The sequence below is a fragment of the Bufo bufo genome, chromosome 3 (assembly GCF_905171765.1).
Source record: "Bufo bufo chromosome 3, aBufBuf1.1, whole genome shotgun sequence".
Lineage (NCBI taxonomy): Eukaryota > Metazoa > Chordata > Amphibia > Anura > Bufonidae > Bufo > Bufo bufo.
Window position 1 is genome coordinate 383,878,680 of NC_053391.1, and position 21,641 is coordinate 383,900,320.

Below are 21,641 nucleotides of genomic sequence, written 5' to 3' on the forward strand. Positions count from 1 at the left end.
GCTAGTTGATACTAGTCGTGACGTCAGTGGGCCGGCGGTAAACAGTTAGAAGGCCGCGCCGCTGCCTTCTCAAACAGCTGATCGGCGGGGGTCCCGGGTGTCGGACCCCTGCCGAGCAGAAGCTGATGATCTATCCAGAGGATAGATCATCAGTTAAATGAAAGTGCAGAACCCCTTTAAATAAATCACATTGAACTTTGCATCCAAGCCCTCTCTGGCTTGAGGAATCCTTCCACAGAGCACCTGTATAAGGAACGGTGTGCTGTACTATTCAGCATACAGAACAATAAAAGCTCAAGTACAACATTAAAGTTACTTTATTTAAAAAAAAACAAAAAAAAAAACAACACTAATGATATTAGCTCCCCACAGAAAAGGGAAATGTTGAAGCTCCGGCAATGTTACAGCAGAGGAAACATTCTCCAGATTTATTCAATTCCCTCTTGTTTATCCTTAATGGCAACCTGAAGAAAGGAAGACATGGAAAAATGTTAAGTAATGACAGAAAAAATTAATTAAAAGGCAGTGTAAACCTGTATTCATAAAACCACATTACCACAGCAGTGAATTTCAACAAGTCGTAAAAATATCAGCATCTTTAGAACTCAACTGAATGAGCAGAAGTTATTAAAGGGGTTATCCAAGACTATAAAATGCATCCCCCATATGCCGGGCCCATCACAACGAATATACTTACCCGGCTCCCCGGGCCGCCGCTGCTGCTTCTCCTCGTGCGCGGATGAAAAGGTAAGTATATTAATTGTGAGGGGCCCGGCGTAAGGGGGGGAGCATTTTATAGTCTTGGATAACCCCTCTATTACAACATGACTTACATAGACATCTATTATATACAGGACCAAGCTCACATGTTTTATTGTAGTGAATCGAACTGGAAAAAAGGTATCCTGTTAGAAGCCCCAGCGATCCGATGTGTTGTGTGAGAATTACCAGCAGCAAGTGCACAACACCCCCTGCAGGGGAAATGCAGCATTACACAGTTTCCATTGAAATCAATGGTCTGTCTGTGTATTGCACAGACATATCACATCCCCCAGAACAAGAGACATGCTTTGTAGCTGCTATGGGCAGGGGACCCACTATGTTAACACAATTCACCAGCAGGGTATTTCATTTTTTATTTAACCAGACACTCCTTTTTTTTAGTTTACTTGCAGGGTGCAATCTGCTGCTGCCATCATTGCTGTTTATTTGAAATACCTGTCACTTGCCCCTCTGCCCCTCAATAGTGTATAATCCTCACCTGTGCAATTGTGAACAGGCCCAGCATGGAATCAGGCAGGCTCAATGGTAGGCGGATGCGGCATTAAAGATAACACCGCATGAATACGGCGTCCCGGAACTGAAGCTGCGCATGTCCATGATGTCACTCTGGGAATAATCACATGTTCCCATGTGAAACACGGAACTGGAGCTGCATCAGACGCATCTTCAGGCGATTTTACTCCTTAAAAAAAGTCTAGGCGTAGACTAACGCCTTAGACTTTCCCTGCCTTTCATCAGCGCAGTGAGCACTGTGAACGGCACGGGCAGCGCAGCGATGTGCCTGAAATGACCAATAACAAAGCTCCTTACATCAAGGAGCTTTGTTATTGGTCGGTTTGAGCGGGCAGCCGGACCATTCTGCACACCGCTCTGAAGTCCTGCAGCGGTGCGAGATTCTCACCGGGTGGCGCCAGGCGGGGTAAGCGATCTTGGGCTGTGGGTCACTTCCTTTATGTGCTTACGGTGTCCTCTCCAGTGAAGAATGTGCGCCAAACTCCACAGTAACCAGATACCAACAGACTCCCTCCGGGGCACTATATGCTGGAGCATGCTTGCCCTGGTCGGATGAATAGAATGATCGGCCAGTCGGGCGCAGCGCATGTTGACATGGAGACTGGGGGGGCTGATGGTGATGTGGTGGGCTATGAGTTTGGGCGCACGTTCTGCACTGGAGAGGACGCTGTGAGCACATGGAGAAAGTGACCCGCAGCCCGACCATCCAGAACATGGAGTGAATGTGACCAGTGGAAGACGTTTATGATTGCTGAGCACATTAAATGATTTCTCCTAATTGGACAGCACAATTTGTGATTGGTGCAATGTTATATGTGTCCTGCTGGGATCTAAGAGGGCTTACATTTTTTAGGGAGACTCCAGAAAAACCAAGGAGGGCTGGCAAATAGATTGTCCCAGATATAGGGGCTGCCATTTTGCCCCCATTAGGTCTCATGTACACAACTGTATCCATTTTGGAGGTCTGCAAATCGCAGATCCACAAAATATGGACATCCGTGTGCTATCCACATCTCCATGCTGCAAAAGATATAGTATCTCCTGTTCTGGCGGACCCACTTAAATCAATGGGTCCGCAAGAAAATGCGGATTGCACACGGACTGCATCCGTGATTTGCGTACCGCTAAATGGATACAGTCGTGTGCTTCAGACCTTATAGTGAAAGCCACAATGCTCATAGATGTAAAGTACAGAGACGCCAAGTACACTATACTGTGCAATAGTCCAATATACCATGTAGAAGACTGTCCTATAACTGACTCCTGTGAATTCGTCCCAGACCGCCACCCACTGCTCCCTGCCACAACCACCAGACGTCCCTGTTCAATTCTTATTGCATTGTGTTTTGCACGGTCTACCGCACCAATCTCTACGCGAGATTTGGTGCTTCAAGAAAGGTAGGGATTCAGTCTTCTGAGAGAGAAATGTAAAAAAGGTCAAAATTTGCTATTTCTGCATGGAAGACATTATAGAGGAGACTGGTAATGGTTTCCTTGCCGAAATAGCAACATCTTAACATTATTTAGGCCTACGTATTATATGTATGAATTACTGCAAATTACGTACTCCTCCTCGGCTAAAAATACTCAAAAATGGTCAGAGGAGTATTTTTACTCTTCTGGAAAAAATGTAGCGCGGTGTGTGTGTGTGTGTGTGTGTGTGTGTATATGTGTATGTGTGTATATATATATATACAGTGGGGGAAATAATTATTTGACCCCTCACTGATTTTGTAAGTTTGTCCAATGACAAAGAAATGAAAAGTCTCAGAACAGTATCATTTCAATGGTAGGTTTATTGTAACAGTGGCAGATAGCACATCAAAAGGAAAATCGAAAAAAAAAACTTTAAATAAAAGATAGCAACTGATTTGCATTTCATTGAGTGAAATAAGTATTTGAACCCCTACCAACCATTAAGAGTTCTGGCTCCCACAGAGTGGTTAGACACTTCTACTCAATTAGTCACCCTCATTAAGGACACCTGTCTTAACTAGTCACCTGTATAAAAGACACCTGTCCACAGAATCAATCAATCAAGCAGACTCCAAACTCTCCAACATGGGAAAGACCAAAGAGCTGTCCAAGGATGTCAGAGACAAAATTGTAGACCTGCACAAGGCTGGAATGGGCTACAAAACCATTAGCAAGAAGCTGGGAGAGAAGGTGACAACTGTTGGTGCGATTGTTCGAAAATGGAAGGAGCACAAAATGACCATCAATCGACCTCGCTCTGGGGCTCCACGCAAGATCTCACCTCGTGGGGTGTCAATGGTTCTGAGAAAGGTGAAAAAGCATCCTAGAACTACACGGGAGGAGTTAGTTAATGACCTCAAATTAGCAGGGACCACAGTCACCAAGAAAACCATTGGAAACACATTACACCGCAATGGATTAAAATCCTGCAGGGCTCGCAAGGTCCCCCTGCTCAGGAAGGCACATGTGCAGGCCCGTCTGAAGTTTGCCAATGAACACCTGAATGATTCAGAGAGTGACTGGGAGAAGGTGCTGTGGTCTGATGAGACCAAAATAGAGCTCTTTGGCATTAACTCAACTCGCTGTGTTTGGAGGAAGAAAAATGCTGCCTATGACCCCCAAAACACCGTCCCCCACCGTCAAGCATGGGGGTGGAAACATTTTGCTTTGGGGGTGTTTTTCTGCTAAGGGCACAGGACAACTTATTCGCATAAACGGGAAAATGGACGGAGCCATGTATCGTGAAATCCTGAGCGACAACCTCCTTCCCTCTGCCAGGAAACTGAAAATGGGTCGTGGATGGGTGTTCCAGCACGACAATGACCCAAAACATACAGCAAAGGCAACAAAGGAGTGGCTCAAGAAGAAGCACATTAAGGTCATGGAGTGGCCTAGTCAGTCTCCGGACCTTAATCCAATCGAAAACCTATGGAGGGAGCTCAAGCTCAGAGTTGCACAGAGACAGCCTCGAAACCTTAGGGATTTAGAGATGATCTGCAAAGAGGAGTGGACCAACATTCCTCCTAAAATGTGCGCAAACTTGGTCATCAATTACAAGAAACGTTTGACCTCTGTGCTTGCAAACAAGGGTTTTTCCACCAAGTATTAAGTCTTTTTTTGTTAGCGGGTTCAAATACTTATTTCACTCAATGAAATGCAAATCAGTTGCTATCTTTTATTTAAAGTTATTTTTTCGATTTTCCTTTTGATGTGCTATCTGCCACTGTTACAATAAACCTACCATTGAAATGATACTGTTCTGAGACTTTTCATTTCTTTGTCATTGGACAAACTTACAAAATCAGTGAGGGGTCAAATAATTATTTCCCCCACTGTATGTATGTATGTATGTATGTATGTATGTATGTATGTATGTATGTATGTATGTATGTATGTGTATATATATATATATATATATATATATATATATATATATATATATATATATATATATATACACATATACATACATACATACATACATACATACATACACACACACAATGATGGTAGCACCCCATAAGTAAAAAAATAAATAAAAAATACATACATGAAAGGTCTTCTTAAGGGCTCTTTCACACCTGCGTTCTTGTCTTCCGGCATAGAGTTCCGTCGTCGGGGCTCTATGCCGGAAGAATCCTGATCAGGATTATCCTAATGCATTCTGAATGGAGAGTAATCCGTTCAGGATGCATCAGGATGTCTTCAGTTCCGGTACGGAACGTTTGTTGGCCGGAGAAAATACCGCAGCATGCTGCGCTTTTTGCTCCGGCCAAAAATCCGGAACACTTGCCGCAAGGCCGGATCCGGAATTAATGCCCATTGGAAGGCATTGATCCGGATCCGGCCTTAAGCTAAACGTCGTTTCGGCGCATTGCCGGAGCCGACATTTAGCTTTTTCAGAGTGGTTACCATGGCTGCCGGGACGCTAAAGTCCTGACAGCCATGGTAAGTGTAGTGGGGAGCGGGGGAGCAGTGTACTTACCGTCCGTGCGGCTCCCCGGGCGCTCCAGAGTGACGTCAGGGCGCCCCAAGCTCATGGATCATGTGATCACATGGACACGTCATCCATGCGCATGGGGCGCTCTGACGTCATTCTGGAGCGCCCCGGGAGCCGCACGGACTGTAAGTATACTGCTCCCCCGCTCCCCACTACTACTATGGCAACCAGGACCTTAATAGCGTCCTGGGTGCCATAGTAACACTGAAAGCATTTGGAAGACGGTTCCGTCTTCAAATGCTTTCAGTACACTTGCGTTTTTCCGGATCCGGCAGGCACCTCCGGCAACGGAAGTGCATGCCGGATCCCAACAACGCAAGTGTGAAAGAGGCCTTAAGTATTCCAACATTACGCTTTTCTATACAACATGGCTTTAAACGTTTGTCACAGCTACGAGTATGACCACTTTTTAACACTTTTGGTAAAAAAAAACCTCCACCTCCAGATGTTATCGGTACACACAAGTTTTTATAGTTTTGTTTTTGTTTTTTTAATTAAGGTGCGTTTTTTTTCGTTTATAGCATTTTTAATCTCTGGATGCCTTGACTAATGGCTTTTTTTTTTTCCAAGTCTATTTGAACATAATTTTATACAGTGCTAGCTACTGAGCATAAATGGGATGTAAAACTGGTAGGAAAGCAGAACAAAACATATAGCCAATATAGCCAAATACTGACAATGATTACTGGAAAAAAGACCATTGCTTTAGTTCAGTACTCACCCTAAATCTTTCTTCCAACAGGGATAGCTCACTTATCAAATCTGTGATAGCATTGGTAAATGCCTCCTGAGGACTGTATTCTGGTGTCGTCTGGACTCTTATAACAATTTTATGTTCCAGGGGATGTGGTACTTTGTATCCAGCAAAAAGCACCTGAGGGTCCTTCAACAGCTGCCTGCAAAAAAATACGGCATGCAATTCTCATACATTATACGGTACACAAGCAGGGCAAGAACATTATGTAATAAAACCTCTCCGAGATGACCACCCTAAATATCTTCTAGGGCAGTGTTAGCGAACCTATGGCACGGGTGCCAGAGGCGGCACTCGGAGCCCTCTCTGTGGGCACCCGCACCCTTGAAAAAGTCTTTGGTGTACTAATATGCCTTTGATTTTACCTGTCCATCAGCGCAGTGCGTACTATGAATGGCACAGACAGTGCATTGAATGTAGGCAGGCTATTATAGCTAAATGATACATGGAAAATATACTATATTGTTAAATTGAATACTATTTAGATTAAATTGCTGGCTTGGCACTTGGCGATAAATAAGTGGGCTTTGGGTTTCAGTTTGGGCTCGGTCTCTAAAAGGTTCACCATCACTGTTCTAGGGAGTTGTCTTCTTGAAACAATAGGATATAAAGGAAAGTTGATCTATATCGGGGTCATGGTGGTCTTTTGAAAAAGAGGTGATCTTTTGGAGAGGTTTCACAGCATGTGACATTACCGCTTCCTCTAATACAGGTCACTACATATGATACAACCTATCAAATAGGAGCACTTAGAATATAACACCGAACAGTCTGAATGATGTCCAGCAGTAACATAGTTAAGAGCAGTGTGTCCTACTAGAAGCCGAGATCCTTGGCTTGTTCATAAGTAACTTTATTTCCGAGGGAATGGAAATCAGCACAAGTAGCAACTGCACACCATAAAAGCATATGCCAGGGATCGGGTAGTCAAAAAATGACTGTCCTGGGCAGAAGTCGAGCATGTATTACAGGTATACATGATCCTGGGCAGCTGCAAGTCTTTATGTGTAGCTGCTCCTGCTGCCATCAGCACACATCCAGGTAATGCAACCTACTAGACTCCAGAAGTGTTTAAACAGATTTAGGTTGGCCGAGCAGTTAAAAATGGATAAAAAAAAACACGTAGATTTTGTCAAGATGGCCCAATGACCTTGTGTGTACGCGACAGCTTGACAGGGAGAAGGATCCACTGACTCAACTCTTGCTACCTTGGGAAAAAAAAGTGCCTTTGCCACTCACTGAAGTCTTTCTTCAAAATGTACAGGTTTATCGGGAATTTATTCTACGCGTTTCAGACTATCCAAGCTCTTACTCATGACATGCTGAAGACATAACTAAACGCAGCATATAAAGTGAGTCAACACCTGTGCCCCTGATTGGGCTATCATGTGACCCAAATGAGATGCTGCCATTCACATGCATCAACTCTTCAATTTAAAAGTTATACAAGCCATCTGCTAAAAATGTATCAATGTTCGACACAAAAGAACATCTAGAGGGGGGGGGGGGGGGGCGTGGTCTGAGCATGCAGCAGTGAACACGCACATTACAGAGCTCCCGGACCCTTGGCCCTTATAACAGAGTTATTTAGCAACGATTTTGATGCTACTGACCCAAAAACCATGGTCAGATGTTCGGGCCGCCATGGGTCTACTTTCATGTCCTCGGATCCTAATATATCGAAGTATTTTACGGCTACGCCGAATCCTGCACCAGACCCCACCAAGATGGCGCCGATGGAGGAAGGAGCCGCGCTGCAGACCGCTCCCTCGCTGCCGGGAGATGGCGGTTCCTTGCTGACACAAGCGGACCCCCCCGCCTCCGCCCTCACCATCCTCAGACTGGCCAGCTGTATCTTCCACGCCCGTGAGCCATACATACGGGCCGGGCAGAAAATCATATGTACAAGCAGCCTCATGGCCTAAGATAGCGGCGGAGGATTCAAGAGAAGTGGAGGCGCCTGTAATGCCGGTAGGCCCATCAGACCCATCCCACAAGCCCCACAGCAGAAGGTTCACTTACCCCTCGCTGCGTCTGGAGAGGATCCACACATACCACCTCCTGCGTCTGCTCCCAGACTTAAGGACTCTGGCGGGACCTCCGTTCTGGCTCCGGTGAGTGCGATATGCTTTGAATCCCCACCTAGGCTACCAGCAAAGGCCCTACCATCTCCAAAGCACCCTCTCGACCACCCGGATACTCCTGTCCCATTATTGGGGGAATCCATTACCACACACAGGCCCTTGATACACGCTCCTGATTTGCAGGCCTCGAGTGGTGCGCAGGCAGTGTTTAGAGGTGGCCGGCCTACCCAGGCCCATTCGCCTGACATCCCCTCTACCCCAGCTATATTCCACCCGTCAGCTGCCTCTGATTCATCGGGGGAATCGTCATCTACCTCATCTTCTCAGGGCAAACCTGCTAAACGTCCCAAACTGAAGGACATTTGGTCATTGCTGAGTGCACTCCCAACTAAGGCAGACCTTGAGGTGATCATACAGAGGGTCGAGGCCAAACATGATCAGGCTATTGCTGAGGTCAAGGCGGACTTAGCATCCATCTTTACAAAAGTGACCTCGCAGGCCCAAATATCGTCGGATCTACATACCCGCCTATCTAATGTGGAAAAGATGGTCTCATCACAACAGGCTTTAAACAGACACCTATTGCTACAGATGGATGACCAAGAAAACAGAGGCAGGCGTAACAATATCAAAATCCGTGGGATCCCGGAGGAGGTCCCGTCTGCCGATTTGAGGAAGGTGGTGTCTGCGGTATTTAACTCGCTTCTTGACAGACCGGAGGAATCTGTTATTGAACTTGACAGGGTTCATAGGGTCCTAGGCCCTAGACGTTCAGAAAACTCCGCCTCGTGACGTCCTATGCAGAGTTCACTTTTTTAGGGAAAAAGAGGACCTTTTGCAAGGAGCCTGGAGACAGGGTCCTATCCCTTTCAGAGGATGCCAGATCCAACTTCTACCTGATGTGTCAAGGAGAACTCTGTTCATGAGGAGCACGCTCAAACCTCTTATACAGATTGTCATAAATGCCGGGGCCACGTACCGCTGGGGCCACCCTTTTCACCTAATCATCCGCAATAATTGTGTCTTGTTTGCTCTACACTCTCCAGACCAGGCGGGTGAGCTTAGTCGGTTCCAGGACTGCCCTCTCATCTCCCTACCGGATTGGCAAGATGTTCCGATTTTCTCAACCCCAATGAGGGGGCCTCCCCCACGTCTGTCCGATGGTCTCCGTCAAGCTCGTCCATCAGCCCCACACTCACCTGGATAGAGGACTTCTTGGTTCAAATGGCTCTAGTTTATAGGGGTTGAGTATAACCCATGCTCTTTGACCACAATACCTGATGTGGTGCAGGAGTGGGGGGTGGTGCGGGGAGCAGGATGCTACCTAGACGTTCTGTCATTTATACCCTGTGATTCAGGGTCGGCGGCCTGCTCCTTGTACCCCCTCCCTTACTCAGTATTGTTGTTGCTTTAATTACTGGGCCGGGGGAAAGGGCAGCTTTACTGAGTGCTCTTCTTCACCCCCCACTAGGTCCGTGAATCTTGGTTGGCTCTTTTTCTGGGCTACCTGAGAGTCGCATAGTGGATTGCTTTCTCCACTGGTTAATTTGTTTAGTTTGGAATCTCATCTGAACCGGATTAGCTGGTTCTGATACTTCGCCTTACAGGCGTGTTTGTATTTGTTTGTCTACCCTATAGTAGTGTTTACCCATCCTTGTGTTTGTCCCCTCCTCTCCCCCCCCCCCCTCATATATTCCCCCACCCCTGCTTTCTGTTTTTTACAGGTCCGGACCATGTCGGAGATCACCTTTTCATCCATTAACGCCAACAGGCTGAATACCCCTGAGAAACGTTCCTCCATTCTCCGGCTCCTATGGAGTAAAAAGGTACAGATCGCCTTCATTCAGGAGACTCACTTCCGTAGGGATACTATGCCGAAATTTATCTCCCCCCGTTATCCTGACGCTTATCATAGCTGCTATAGTGATTCTAAATCGAGAGGTGTGAGTATCCTCATTGCTAGATCCGCCCCCTGGGAGTTTCTAGACTCTAGCACTGACTATAATGGCAGATATTTGTTCGTTAAGGGAAGAATAGGGGGCCAGTTGTATACCCTGGCCAATGTGTATTTGCCCAACACGAAGCAGTTGAGAGCCCTTACGGTAATCCTGTCTAAATTGGATAGCTTTGCTGAGGGCACACTTCTGGTCGGGGGGGGGGGGGGGGGGGGGGGAATCTTAATGTAGCCCTGGACCCATTGGTGGATGTCTCCAAGGGCTCCTCTCACCTGCCTTACTCTTACATTTGCCGTTTCAGGAGCCTCCTTCATTCTCATCAGTTGGTGGATGTGTGGCGAGTGATTAACCCTGGAGGTTAAGGACTTCACATTCTATTCCACTCCTAGGGATGTATACTCCAGATTGGACTATTTTTTGCTTAGACACTCGGCAGTACCTCTCATTGCCTCTTCCACTATTGACCCAATTACTTTTTCGGATCACGCCATGCTGCATGTCTCTTTGAAATCCCCTCTGCCCTCGCCCCGGAGATGGCATCTTAATGAGTCCTTGCTTCAGGATATGGAAGTGGCGCAGGGTATTGACTCGGCCCTTTCACACTACTTTGAGGAAAACCTAGTAGACGATGCCTCCCCCCTCATGGTGTGGGCTGCGCATAAGTGCGTGATTAGAGGGGAGTTCATCAAACATGGAGCACGGTGTAAACGGGAGAGGGCTTTAGAAATTTCCCAGATTTTGAAGGACATTTCCGATCTGGAACAGATCCATAAACGCTCCCATGCACAATCTGTTCGAGCTGAGCTCACACAGGCAAGGTGCAAGCTTAAAGATAAATTAGATACCCGTACAAAATTTCTCCTTTCGCAGGGCAGGAGACACTTTTTTGAATATGGCAATAAGTGTGGTAGACTCTTGGCCAGATCCTTACGTGAACAAAGGGCAAGGAACTATATCCCACGCATTACTCCACCACGGGGACCGGTATTACACAATCCTGACTCGATCACAGAAGCTTTTTCCCAATTTTATCAGAACCTGTACAATCTTCCTCAGTCCAGTCAAACTAGTCAGGCCTTGGATTCGGCCATGAGCTCCTAAATGGTTAAGTCGGGTTTACCGAAATTACCGAGTGAGGCCCTTGAGAGTTTGAACAGTCCGTTTACCGCTGATGAGATTGGGGAGGCTCTGAAATCAATGCAACTTAGTAAGGCTCCAGGCCCAGATGGCCTATCGGCCACCTATTATAAGAGATTCCTCCCCCTCCTGCGTACTCCCCTTACCAATGCCTTGAATAAATTAAGCTCCGGAGTTCCTCTCCCTAAAGACATGTCTTATGCACACATTACTGTTGTCCATAAGGAAGGTAAGGACGCGACCGCTTGTGCCAGTTACCGGCCCATATCTCTACTTAATGTAGACATTAAGCTTTTTGCAAAAGTCTTGGCCACCCGCCTGACTCCATTCCTGGCGGACCTTATACACTTAGATCAGGTGGGCTTCATTCCCTCAAGGGAGGCGAGAGATAACACCACAAAATTCTTGAACTTGGTCCATCTTGCCAAGATTCAACGTTCCAACCTGTGTCTCCTATCCACAGATGCCGAAAAGGCTTTTGACAGGGTTGGATGGCCATGGTTATTTGCAGTATTAAACCATGTGGGTGTGGAGGGTTCCTTATTAACATGGATCCGTTCCCTATATTCTTCTCCCTCGGCAGCCACAAAGGTTAATGGTGTCCTCTCGCCTCCCTTTGAGATTAGGAATGGTACGCGTCAGGGTTGCCCTTTATCTCCTTTAATTTTTATCCTCACTCTAGAACCACTCTTGAGGACTATAAGGAAAAACCCTGACATCTCTGGTCTTATGGTGAGAGAAAAGGAGTTTAAGATAGCAGCCTATGCAGATGACCTGATGTTTATGATTACCAAGCCTCGAGTTACCTTCCCTAACCTAATTGAGGAATTCAAAAGTATTCCATAACTTGTCCAATCTGAAAATTAACTTACAGAAATCTGAGGCGCTTAATGTCTCCATTCCATCGGCTCTAGAAGCCGAACTGGCGGGTTCCTTGCCTTTCCGTTGGACGACAGGTGCCATTAAATATTTGGGCACAATGATTCCCAGGGATCTGCGAGAGCTATTCTCAAGGAATTTTACCCCCCTTCTGAGTCGGATCAGAGAAGACCTCAAGAGGTGGTCCAAAGGCCTATATATGTGGTTCGGCAGGTGTGCCATTTTTAAGATGAACGTCCTCCCACGCTTATTGTATTTGTTCCAGACCCTCCCTATCCACATTCCGGCCAGTTTCTTCTCTGTTGTACATCGGGACCTCTTTAAATTTCTGTGGGCGGGGAAGAGTTCAAGACTGTCTAGATCCTTATTGCATGTGCCAAAGGAAAGAGGGGGCCTAGGGATTCCTGACCTAAGGAAGTATTATGCAGCCTCTATGTTTCAACGTGTGGTAGATTGGTCTCGGCATACCCAGTTCAAACAATGGATCTCAATTGAGCAATTCACATCCCGGACTCCTTTGGCCCTTCTGCCATGGACGGATAGGAAGGTTCCTAGTGACATTTCCTCTCATAGGCCCTACCCTGGCTCAATTCAGTAAGTACCAACAGATCCCTACAATCTCCCCAACGCCCTCCCCGATGTTCCTGGTCTTGGGACATCCGGACTTCCCGTCGGGTTGCTCGGGGGTCCGTTCGCACAGTGGAGATCGAGTGGTAGGTGTAGGGGACCATTCTTTAGAACTTCTGGTAGGTGGCTTACTTACTCGGAACTATTAGGTCTGACAGAGCCCTGCCCTCTGGGTCCTTGGAGATCAAGACAGCTTCACCACTTCCTTTCTTCTATCCCTTCCTCTCAGGGGTCTGATAGGGAGCTCACTCCTTTTGAAAAGACATGTATTGGCTCCGGCCTTTATCGGCACTCTCTCTCAGAATTATACAAGGCATTGGTAACGCCGGGTTCGGACTATCTCCCCTCTTAGGCTACTTTCACACTAGCGTTCGGGTGTCCGCTCGTGCGCACCGTTTGAAGGGGCTCACGAGCGGCCCCGAACGCATCCGTCTGGCCCCAATGCATTCTCAGTGGAGGCGGATCCACTGAGAATGCATCCGCCTGCCAGCGTTCAGCCTCCGCTCCGCTCAGTGAGCGGACACCTGAACGCTGCTTGCAGCGTTCGGGTGTCCGCCTGGCCGTGCGGAGGCGAGCGGATCCGTCCAGACTTACAATGTAAGTCAATGGGGATGGATCCGCTTGAAGATGACACTATATGGCTCAATCTTCAAGCGGATCCGTTCCCCATTGACTTTCAATGGAAAGTCTGAACGGATCCGCTCAGACAACTTTCACACTTAGAAAATTTTCTAAGTTTTAATGCAGACGCATCCGTTCTGAACGGATGCGAACGTCTGCATTATCGGAGCGGATCCGTCTGATGAAACATCAGACGGATCCGCTCCGAACGCTAGTGTGAAAGTAGCCTTACTCAGCTAAATGGGCTCAGGACTTGCAGAAGGATATCTCCTCCGACCAGTGGCTTAGAATTCTCCAGTTTACCCATAAATCATCCATTGCAAGTAAATATCAGGAGGCCAGTTACAAATTACTGTCGAGATGGTATTATGTCCCTACCCGTCTGCAGAAAATGTTCCCGTCGGCATCTCCTCTATGCTGGCGATGCGACTCCCACCAAGGTTCCCTCCTACATATTTTCTGGCAATGTGACAAAATCAAACCTTTCTGGGAATCTGTTCATGAGACCCTGGCTTCCATTTTTCCCTTTGATTCCTAACACACCAGAGTTTTTCTTACTCTTTCTTTCGGACTTACCGTTGATCTTATTTCGACGATCCTGTCTACGTCACCTGGTTATAGCAGCTAGAGCTTGTATCCCTGCGAGGTGGAAGTCTGGTTCTCCTCCCTCCGTGGGAATGTGGATCCAGAAGGTTGAAGAGATACGGAGAATAGAGGAACTCACAGCATCTTTGAAAGGTGGTAACAGAGCATTTGTTGCTATGTGGTCCCCCTGGTTTACCTTTCAAGATACCCCGGAGTATCGGAATTTACTGGCTTGAGAGTCTCGTTTGGACACTCATGAACACTTCATTTACCCCCCCCCATTTCCTTGAACCCTTTGCCCCTTAACTCTTCCTTTCATTTCCTTGTCTTGTGTTCCCCCCCCCCCCAGTCTTGTTATTGTTTGTCGAATTTTCTTTTCTTTTCATGCTGTGGCCACATCTTCATTGGCCCTTTGATTTGTGTATGGTTCTCATTAGATGAATCAAGGTGCTTTATTGTCACCATAGACTAAATATCAAACACAGACTTACATGTTGTAATTGTTTGTGCATTGTTGGATTATACTTCAGGATGTCAGTCGGCATGGATCCGACTATTATTTTCTAATGTATGTGTTTCAACATGCAATAATTTTGTTACTTTTACAAAATAAGAAATAAAAAAAAAAAAAAAAAAAAAAAGAAACATCTAGAGTGGGGAAATCTACATCACATCCCATTATTGCTGTAGTATCAAATCCAATCTTTTATTGAGACCCTCAGGCTGACTGCTGTCCAACTGAAAAATCCAGAAGGATTCCCTGTTAAGAAGTTTCCTCTTGTGATCGCCTCCTCCGATTGGTGCTTTAACCCTCTCAATGCCCTGCACTTGCATACTGGACGTGTCTCCACCATGGGTTACCGAAAAGTGTAAGCTGGCCACAGACACTATTTGGCACAAATCCAGAAAAACCATACCGCCTTTCACCCAATACCTCAATTACTGTTTGGAAACTATTTCCTTTAGTATCCACCATGAACCACATGCAGTGTTTTTTCTGGATTTGCGCCTGAGGGGGGACCCCGCCACCGCTGCTATATGTACATCTACCGTCAGAAAACCTTTAGCAGGTAACACCATATTACATGGATCCTCTTGTCACCCATCACATACCTTACATAATATACCCAAGGGTGAGATGATCCGTGCCAGATGGAACTGAACAGATGTGGACTCTTGTATTAGAAGCAAGGGATATTGCAAGCAGGTTGGTACAGAATGATGGATTGTATAAAACTTTTAAATTGAAGAGTTGACGCATGTGAATGGCAGCATCTAATTTGGGTCACATGACAGCCCAATCGGGGGCACAGGTGTTGACCCACTTTATATGCTGCATTTAGTTATGTCTTTAGCATGTCATGAGTAGGGGCTTATATACCGGATAGCCCGAAATGCGTAGACCAAGACTGGTTGCACTGGATGTATAATTTTTAACCGCACAAAGTACCGTTGAACCTTTGCGAGATTGAACTGGATGTTCGTTTTCTGTTTTGGACTTCAAGTTACCCACATCCAAGGGAAATTTATCTTCCGAGCTCATAGCAGAGAAGGAGCAGGTGACAGCCCTGGTATTTACTTGTTTCTCTATACCTTCACCTATATACAATCCTATATCAAATATATAGAAAATTTTATATTTTTTTATTTTTTTTGAAGGGGGGGGGGGGGGGACCCATGCAGTCATGGAGGATTCATGAAAAGGAAAATTACTGGTAAGTAATATTGTTTTTCCCCTTTCATCATCCATAACGGCATACCATGAGATATAACCGATTAATTCTTATTTAGGAAGGGACTATGGCCTGCATCATCTTCCTACCAAAGGAAAGCTCCTGACTAGCCCTAGCATCTACCCTGCAATGTTTAGTAAACGTGTGAGGGCTTGACCACGTCGCTGCCCTACAGATCTGCTCCAACGAAGCGCTTACTTTTTCGGTCCAGGATGTTGCGACAGATCTTATAGAGTGGGCTATGAAAGACTTAGGTGGAGATACCCCTAAGGACCTATAGGATTCCAATAAGGCCATATTTATCCTTCTGGACAAAGGAATTCTTTGTGGCCTTATGACCGTTATGTGCCCCACTGAATTGTACAAACAAGTAATCCGTTTTTCGGAAAGGATTTGTGGTGGTAGAACAAGATAGCCCTACGCACATCCAGTCTGTGAAACTTCTCTTCCCCTTCCGATTTTGGACCCGAACAAAAAGATGGAATAATTTCCTCCTGTCTGTGGAAATTAGATACGACTTTAGGAAGAAAGAATTATCCAATCTAAAAACAATCCTGTCTGGGAAAACTATGCAAAATGGTTCCACTATTTTTAGAACTTTGATCTCGCTTACTCTACGTGCTGAGGTAATTGCTAATAAAAATAGGGTTGTCAGACCAGATGGAAAAAAATTAAGATCCCAGAGAGGAACTGTAAGTCTTAAGAAGGGTCTTAATCTATCTGCCCCTTTCAAAAACCGGATAACCCATGGGTGATCCGCAATTTTTTCATCAAACACCGAACTTAATGCTGATATATGTACTCTTAAGGTATTTGGACGCAACTCTCTCAAAACCTGTTTGTAAGAATCCCAAAATTCCCTGGATGGAAAATCTCTGAGAAGAGTTCCCCGATTGAGTACACCAACTACAGAACCTTCTCCAGATCTTAGAATAAATCTTGGAAATAACTTCTTTCCTGCTAGCCGCCATAGTGTCAATTATGGCGTTCGATAAGCCCTTTGACCTCAATGTTACCCTCTCAGGTTCCAAGCTGCCAACCTTTCCACTTTGGGGTGATGGACCCTGCGACAACAGATCTTGCCTCCAGGGAAGAATCCATGGCCTCTGAATTTACAGGAGATTCAGAAGAGGGAACAACTGCTTTTTCAGCCACAGAGGGGCTATTAAAATCACATGGGCCTTGTCTAGGCTTATCTTTTTTAGCACCCTGGGAACTAACTGAAGAGGAAGTACGCCAGCTGAAAGTCCCACTTTTGTGACAGCGCATTTACTCCTATGTTCCCGTCGAAGGTGATTAGGGAAAAGAATCATTTTAGTTTTGTGTTTTCTGCTGAAGCAAACAAATCAACTAGGGGAGTACCCATAATTCTGTAATCTGGAGAAAAACTTCCTTTTCTAGGCTCCAATCTGCTGACTTCAGTGAATTTCTGCTTAAGAAGTCCACCTTTTTATTGAGGGATCCTTTTTGGTGTACTGCCGGTAGTGATCTTGAGCGAACTTTTGAATGTCTTTCCCTTCAATGTAATGGGACAATGCCTTTATAACTGTCCAGACTGCGGACAATTCCCTCCGATTTGAAGAGAGAGACCTCTGACCCTCGGACCATTGTCCTTGGAAAGAGGAGAGCAATGCGCTTCCCATCCCCAAAGGCTCAGTCTGTGGTAATAACCTGCAGATGTTCGGGATTCAAAGAAACCCCCCTTTGTAATTTTGAGACTTTTTTGCTTATCCCTATCACTTTCTGGGTTGGAAGAAAAAGTCTTTTGAATAGTTTAGTCTAGACAGACCCCTAAAGATGTTAAACTCTGAGACAGACAGGGGTTTGATTTTTTCCAGTTTATTATCCATCCTGTCTGATATAGCGCCTGACAGGTTATGAACAAATTGTTTTCTAAAATTCTTTTTGAGCTTCCTACGATTAACAGATCGTCCAAGTAGGGAATTAACACGTTCCTTCTTCTTAAGTGAGAGACTACCTCTAGCATTACTTTGGTAAATACCCTCGGAGCGGAGGTGATCCCAAAGGGGAGTACTTGAAACTGGAAAAGAAGTAGTTCATTTCTCAGAAAGACTGCTATGCGGAGGAATTTGAGCTTTTTCACATACCGGAATATGGCAATACGCATATTTTAAATCTATTGATGTCAAGAAATCTCATTTTAATAGTTATGGTGGATCTTATAGTTTCCATTTTGAATTTGTCATATTTTATCAATCTGTTCAGGTTCTTCAAGTTTATTGTCAGACGGTCTTGGGCTGTCCCATGACAAAATTATCCCCTAACAGTATCCCTGCCTCCAAAGTTCACAAGAACAGAGGCCTTGTGTTCCCTTATTTGAATGGAGTGGCGGTCAAGCACATACACTGTTGATCCATTCAGCTCTATGAGAGAAGCGCTCAGCTATCTCCTGCAGTCCCATAGACTGAAATAAACCGCCAGCGTAAATGTATGATCATCATTCCATTTAAACAGGAGAACATGGGGCTTCTGTTGTCATGATAAGCAGGGATCCCAAGTGATCAGACACCAGCAGGTTAGACACTTGGATAAGAGTGTTTGTCATGGGACAACCCCTTGTACAAGCAACCTTCCTCATGTAGCAGAATGAAGCAACACTTACGATTTAATGATATTTCCAATTGTGTGGTCCTCCTTATTGATAGTGAACAGACAGGCATTTGGCACCTTCGTATCCTTATTAATTGTTATCCTGCAGAGGAGGGAATAGAATAAGTATATTATATAAAAATAAATAAAGACTTCAAGGTGGTGGCTCACTCTAGACGAGAGATTGTGGGATAGGTGCTGCTAGCCCAAATTGGAGGGACACCCACCCTCTGGTGGTAAATATTTAAATAAAAGCAGGAATTATGGGCGAGCACACTTCATTTGGACTCAGTTTGTAAAATTTAATTAAAATCACAGTATTTATAGTTGAACACGTGTACAATATGGTAAAACAATATACACTGCTCCAAAAAATAAAGGGAACACTTAAACAACACAATGTAACTCCAAGTCAATCACACTTCTGTGAAATCAAACTGTCCACTTAGGAAGCAACACTGAGTGACAATCAATTTCACATGCTGTTGTGCAAATGGAATAGACAACAGGTGGAAATTATAGGCAATTAGCAAGACACCCCCAATAAAGGAGTGGTTCTGCAGGTGGTGACCACAGACCACTTCTCAGTTCCTATGCTTCCTGGCTGATGTTTTGGTCACTTTTGAATGCTGGCGGTGCTTTCACTCTAGTGGTAGCATGAGACGGAGTCTACAACCCACACAAGTGGCTCAGGTAGTGCAGCTTATCCAGGATGGCACATCAATGCGAGCTGTGGCAAGAAGGTTTACTGTGTCTGTCAGAGTAGTGTCCAGAGCATGGAGGCGCTACCAGGAGACAGGCCAGTACATCAGGAAACGTGGAAGAGGCCATAGGAGGGCAACAACCCAGCAGCAGGACCGCTACCTCCGCCTTTGTGCAAGGAGGAACAGGAGGAGCACTGCCAGAGCCCTGCAAAATGACCTCCAGCAGGCCACAAATGTGCATGTGTCTGCTCAAACGGTCAGAAACAGACTCCATGAGGGTGATATGAGGGCCCAACGTCCACAGGTGGGGGTTGTGCTTACAGCCCAACACTGTGCAGGACTTATGGCATTTGCCAGGTCTGGGAGGAGATCCCTCAGGAGACCGTCCGCCACCTCATCAGGAGCATGCACAGGCGTTGTAGGGAGGTCATACAGGCACGTGGAGGCCCACACACACACTACTGAGCCTCATTTTGACTTGTTTTAAGGACATTACATCAAAGTTGGATCAGCCTGTAGTGTGTTTTTCCACTTAAATTTTGAGTGTGACTCCTAATCCAGACCTCCATGGGTTGAAAAATTTGATTTCCATTTTTTAATTTTTGTGTGATTTTGTTGTCAGCACATTCAACTATGTAAAGAACAAAGTATTTCAGAAGAATATTTAATTAATTCAGATCTAGGATGTGTTATTTTTGTGTTCCCTTTATTTTTTTGAGCAGTGTACAATAAAATACATTAAAATAAAATGCACTTCATAAAACCTGAAAAAATCCACGGAGATTAAATACGTTAGTGGGAATAGTTCCTTATTTACACAATGCACGTTATGGTATCTTGCTGGCTGCACTATAACCGAGTGCTCTGTCGTTGTTGCAATCCCATGGAGGTATGAATCAACATATGGGTCAGAGTATATATTATGGATCTTGCTGTATGAAAGATCTCCGATAGCACTGGTATTTCACAAATATTATGCGCTAGTTTTGTGCGCTAGTACAGTCTATTACACTTACTTCAGTCCCATGCCAAATGATGGCTGCTATATTTGTGAGTTAAGTCTTCTTACCTTCCTTGGTGTTGGCAACTTAATTCAGCGAGGGTCGAGTGGCGCGGGACACTGTCGGCGCCTCGCTTCGTCCTCCTCCAGCCAACTTACCCGAGATCTCGCGGGAGTTCGGGCGGGATTTCGGTTTTACTTAGTCCACGTTATTACCATCCGGCACGAATAGGAAGGTGAATATATTTTTCGGTTTGATGATCTTGATTCCGATCGTTTCAACAGTCCTTCAATCCGATTTTATAGCATGGCCATGCTTGTAACTGCGGAGGTGCTTCCTTACAGGTGTGCGATCCCGAAACGGGTCTGGGCTGGAACTATTAAAAGGCGGAAATAAAAGGCGGAGGCAAACAGGTGGTGCGGTACCACTGATGAAGGGAAGGCGAGTTCCCGAAACACGTCTGGACTGGATCGCACACCTGTAAGGAAGCACCTCCGCAGTTACAAGCATGGCCATGCTATAAAATCGGATTGAATGACTGTTGAAACGATCGGAATCAAGATCATCAAACCGAAAAATATATTCACCTTCCTATTCGTGCCGGATGGTAATAATGTGGACTAAGTAAAACCGAAAGCCCGCCCGAACTTCCGCGAGATCTCGGGTAAGTTGGCTGGAGGAGGACGAAGCGAGGTGCCGACAGTGTCCCGCGCCGCTCGACCCTCGCTGAATTAAGTCGCCAACACCAAGGAAGGTAAGAAGACTTAACTCACAAATATAGCAGCCATCATTTGGCATGGGACTGAAGTAAGTGTAATAGACTGTACTAGCGCACAAAACTAGCGCATAATATTTGTGAAATACCAGTGCTATCGGAGATCTTTCATAAAGCAAGATCCATAATATATACTCTGACCCATATGTTGATTCATACCTCCATGGGATTGCAACAACGACAGAGCACTCGGTTATAGTGCAGCCAGCAAGATACCATAACGTGCATTGTGTAAATAAGGAACTATTCCCACTAACGTATTTAATCTCCGTGGATTTTTTCAGGTTTTATGAAGTGCATTTTATTTTGTTTTAATGTATTTTATTGTATATTGTTTTACCATATTGTACACGTGTTCAACTATAAATACTGTGATTTAATTAAATTTTACAAACTTTATGAGTTCAAATGAAGTGTGCTCGCCCATAATTCCTGCTTTTATAAAAAAAAAAATATATATATATAGTTGCGGAAGTTCAGGGCAGCACTCCTAGTAGCCAGTATTTGGGTGCCAGCGATGAAAACACTTTACCAAGGTGTATAACAAAGAATAAATAAATGACACCGCGGCACATCCGTTGGTGAAGAAAAAGTGGAATCCTTTATTCACCTATGCGACGTTTCGGTCCGCTTACTGGGACCATTGCTTGAGAATATATATATATAAAAAAAAATCATGACAATACTCAGTTTGTATTATAGCCAATAAAAGACACCTGAGAAAAGTATCCACCGTGTTACAGAAGGACTTTTATTAGCCCAAAATAAGCAATAATTACTGTGTAATGAGGTGTCTTATAACAGGTTACGTGGTCCCCTGGCCCCAGATAGCTTATAACTTCATGAGGAGGTGCATAAATTAAAAATCCATACACCCTGTTCCCCGCAGCTCCATGGCTCTCTT

The 21,641-nt window shown here is 45.3% G+C and overlaps 1 protein-coding gene across 1 annotated transcript in view; it reads right to left on the minus strand.

The window, feature by feature from the left end:
* Positions 1–300: 300 nt before the first annotated feature.
* The window catches only part of POLR2J (RNA polymerase II subunit J), a 24,729-nt gene continuing 3,388 nt past the window's right edge, over positions 301–21,641 (minus strand). The window contains exons 2-4 of the mRNA XM_040424740.1: positions 18,271–18,360; positions 5,994–6,168; positions 301–464 (exon numbers count right to left, since the gene is read on the minus strand). Coding sequence (XP_040280674.1) covers positions 429–464; positions 5,994–6,168; positions 18,271–18,360 — 301 coding nt within the window. The 3' untranslated portion in view covers positions 301–428. The remainder of the gene's footprint in view (positions 465–5,993; positions 6,169–18,270; positions 18,361–21,641) is intronic.